Source organism: Ictidomys tridecemlineatus, chromosome 12, assembly GCF_052094955.1.
Source record: "Ictidomys tridecemlineatus isolate mIctTri1 chromosome 12, mIctTri1.hap1, whole genome shotgun sequence".
In the NCBI taxonomy this organism is placed as follows: Eukaryota; Metazoa; Chordata; class Mammalia; order Rodentia; family Sciuridae; genus Ictidomys; species Ictidomys tridecemlineatus.
The window spans coordinates 4,615,446-4,619,344 of NC_135488.1; the positions used below are offsets into that span (position 1 = coordinate 4,615,446).

At 49.3% G+C, this 3,899-nt stretch overlaps 1 gene segment (V, D, J or C); it reads left to right on the forward strand.

Moving 5' to 3' along the window:
• Positions 1-1,483: 1,483 nt before the first annotated feature.
• Positions 1,484-2,098, forward strand: LOC144369497 (immunoglobulin kappa variable 3-15-like). The segment is given in 2 exon segments: positions 1,484-1,532; positions 1,746-2,098. Coding segments are annotated over 2 exon segments (402 nt in total).
• Positions 2,099-3,899: the final 1,801 nt, after the last annotated feature.

A 3,899-nucleotide genomic window follows, 5' to 3' on the forward strand; every position in this document is an offset into this window, starting at 1 on the left:
TAGTTTCTAGAATTCTCCCTCCCAGCTGGGAAGCACCTGGATCCCACTGAGGACAGCTGTCCCTGTCCTCATAGGGCTGTGCACTTTCATGGGGTTCTCCTTCCCTTTCAATCCCAGCAATGATGGAGGACCTGTGTTCCCTCCTTACTGCCACATTGCTGACAGCTGGTTTATTTGACACTCTCCTCCTGCTGAGAACAAGGAGTATCCATCCAAGATTCCCCCTGTGGGCTCATGTGTGAGAGGCATCCGCCCCAGCAGACAGCCTGAACAGGCTCCTGTGAAAGGGAGGGAACTCTCTGCTGCTGACCCAGGAAACACAGGGGCTGTCCCTGGAGTCCAAGGACCTCTCTGAAACAGCCGTGGAACTGAGAGACATGGCACACAGGATTTTCTTTGCCTTCCTGTGGACAAACCCAGATGAGCCCATTACCTGTGAGAGCTGCCTCTGAAAAGTCCTTCAGCTTAGGTCCAGATGGCTCTGTTGTGGAGAAATGTGCATTGGTTTCCAATTAGATGCAGCACATGGCAGGTCTGAATACTTTAGGGCTGTCACTAAGCCAGGTCTCGGGGTTCAGAGGGCCATCCTGAATTTTCATGTGTGCATAAAATCCATGTAATTCTGAGTAGTTTAAAAGTACAAAAAATAATTTGCTTCCTCTAGGATTGAGTGGAAACCAGAGGCTAATCCCATGGCAGATGTATGGCAGAGATTGTTATTTTTATCAAGAAGGGAAGTGAGAACAGGTCAGAGACAGCTTTAGAATTGAAGTTATTTTTTGTGCAAAATCTTTCTTGATTCATATAATTTGTATTTTATATTTCAAAGGCAAAAATGCTAACTGAAGGCTATTTAATGGGGAAATCATTTGGGAGGACGAAAGAGGACATTTCTGGAAGTAGCCGGGTGAACCTTGGTATGTCAGTACAGGCCCTTCCAAGTCTACCCTGAGCAACTCTTGAAAATAGCAAAGATGTGCCTCTGTGTAGTTCAAATAATGAAATTATAACACTCAAAATCACACTCTTTTTACCTGACTCCTGCCGTAAAATAAGGACAGAGTCACAGGATACTGGGCCACTCCACCACACACCCTCTAAGATGCATTCCTTGTTCCCTGCACTCTCAGCTCTCCATGAATTTACAGCCTCGTCCCTGACCAGCCATGGCTCCCCAGGGTCCTCCTCACTGAGGAGCTGCCCTAGAGCAGAGGGAGCAATCTGTCAGCTCCCTGGCCAGGTTGGCAGCCCACACAGCATTGTGTTATCCTGAGTCCAGGACGTCCTGCAAGGTTGATCAGAGCGTGTAGCTGAGGAGGAGGAGTGTAACAGAGATCTGCTCAGTGGCCTTCTTCTCTAGGCCCCAGCTGAATCTGCTTTGCATATACCTTTCCAGAGAGCCCCCACCTCACACAGGTACTATTAATGGACTCCCAGGAGAGGAGACAGGTCAGCAGGAGGAAGAACAGGCACTCCTGGCAAGATGAGGTCCCCATCTCAGCTCCTGTGCTTTCTGCTGCTCTTCATCTCAGGTGAGCAAAGAAAGGGGACATGGTGCTCTGAGCCACCTTCCCATGGACATTGCCAGAAGGGACCCACTGAGCATGTGCCTGAGACAATATTCCTCCAAAGGAAATAGATTCCTCACCCCAAATGTTTTATTTGAGTAGTGAAGTATGTATGCTTTGCCTGGGTTAAATTGATTGTGTCTTTACACTGACCTGAAAAGTCTTTTGAGATTGCAGGTGTGAAAATGGGCACTGCCCTCACCCAGTCCAAAGCTCTCCTGGCTGTCTATCCTGGGGAAAGAACCATCATCACCTGCACAACCAACCCCAAGGAGAACTCCAAGTTTTCTTGGTACCAGCAGAAACCAGGCCAGGCCCATAAACTCCTGGTGCATGGCACATCCACCCTGGCTTCAGGAGTCCCAGCACGGTTCAATGGAAGTCATTTAGGAGCACATTTTACCCTCATCATCAGCAACCTAGAGACAAATGATTCTGGCACTATTACTGCATTGAGTGGCCAGGAGACCACAGTGACACATTCCCGAATAAAAACCCTCACAGCTGCAGAGAGCAGTGGCACCTCATGATGTATGAAGCCCAGAGTCCTGGGTGTGACTGCTTCTCCTCTGAGGCACTGTGTTTGTCCTGTCACCTGCAGAAACACCTCCCAATGGCATAAAATGACCCAGCACTGCTCTTACAGAAAAAGGTGGTGGACCTTGTTGAAATCCCTGGAGCATTCCAGGAGGAAGGTCATAAATGGAGCATGAGATGTGCTTTGACTGAGCAGCTGCCCTTCCATAGTATGTCTGCAGGGAGCCATGAGGACACAGCAGATGTCATGGCTGAAACCTTCATCTCCAAATGAAATCTGATTCCTGGAGGGAGATAGTCACAATTAATTATATTCATAACTAAGGGTAAATTCTAAGCTGAATGTGCCCTTGAGAGAACCTGCAGCCTTACTCCACACAATGCAGGGTCATGCACCACACAGAGGTTGAAAAGGAGAGAGGGCTCATGCCCCTCAACCAGAAGACCTCCAAGCCCTACCCTACTCAAGATGGAAACCACCTCCCAATAGGCCTGTAGCGGGAAGCCCAGCTTTAACTCGTGGGTCTTGGGGGGACATTTATTCAAACCAAAGCTCAGATTAGAGGTTGTGTCCTGTGCCACCCAGAGGAGCAGAGCAGTGAGTTTAGCTTGTCCTTCTTCAGAATAATGTCTTCTCTTGTGTAAGGGACAGAAGATGAGGACCAGAGGACCTGAAATCCCAGAGTGTCTAGGTCAGAGTTCTCAGAAAACAGGAGGGACAAGTTTGTGTCACAGAAAATTTGCTGTGAGCACTAGATACTGATTCAGGAGTTAGGAGACCTGGTGTCTCATCTCCTGTGCCCTCCAGACAGCATAGGTGGCAGCTGGGCCACCAGCAGGAGGTTTGTGTTCAGGCCTGCAGCCCTGTGGGAGGAGCACGAATCCCTTGGATACAGTGATGCACTCCAGCGTCCTCAGCTCCTCCCTGGGGACAGTCAGTGTGAAGTCTGCCCCTGACCTACTGCCACGTGACTCTGCCTGAGACCCCAGAAACCTGTGTGAACACATACTAGTCCTTCTGGAGCCTGGCCTGGATTCTGTACAGCCCAATAGACATAGGTGTTTCCATCACTGTGTAGGAGGCTCTGACTGGATCTGCAGAAGATGGAGGCTGGCTGTGCAGGGTGATGGGCAGGGAGAGGGGAGTGTGGGTCAGCACAATATGTCCACTGATCCTGAAGTAATGACATTGAAATTAGCCATTTTCATGAATTGTTGTTTCTATGAGCTTGAATCAGTTTTTGTGTGCATTGTTTTGATTCTTTCAACCCAAATGTTCAATTTCAAAACAGAAGCCAGTTAGCTCAGGTCTATTTGTTCTCTCACATTCTCCCTGCTTCATTTCCCTCTTTCTCTCTCTTCACCAGAGTACAGCTCCTTACTAAACTTCACCTGGCCCATCTGGAGGACAAGACTAGCACATCTCCATGTGATTCCCAGGGTTCACACCCCTCTCCTTTTCCTTCCCCATCCCTTCTGACCTCACCGGGGATCCAGAGCAGCAGCAGCCCCAGGAGCTGAGCGGGGAGCCTCATTTGAAGAAGCTGAGCTGAGGAGTCCTGGTGAGTCAAGGCCAGGTTAGAGCTGAGCATTTCTGTCAGCCTTGCAGGAATGTCCTCCTCAGGGAGCAGCATCCAAATCCCCAGGTGGGTGCTCTGGCGTGGAGGACCCACTGGTGTGAGTGAACGTCTCTCCTATCAGCAAGTTAACATGGCAGGTCCTCTCTTAGGAAACTAACAGAAAAAACTTAGTTCCCTGAGTGGGAGAACGAACATGATTTGCAGTTTCTTCCTG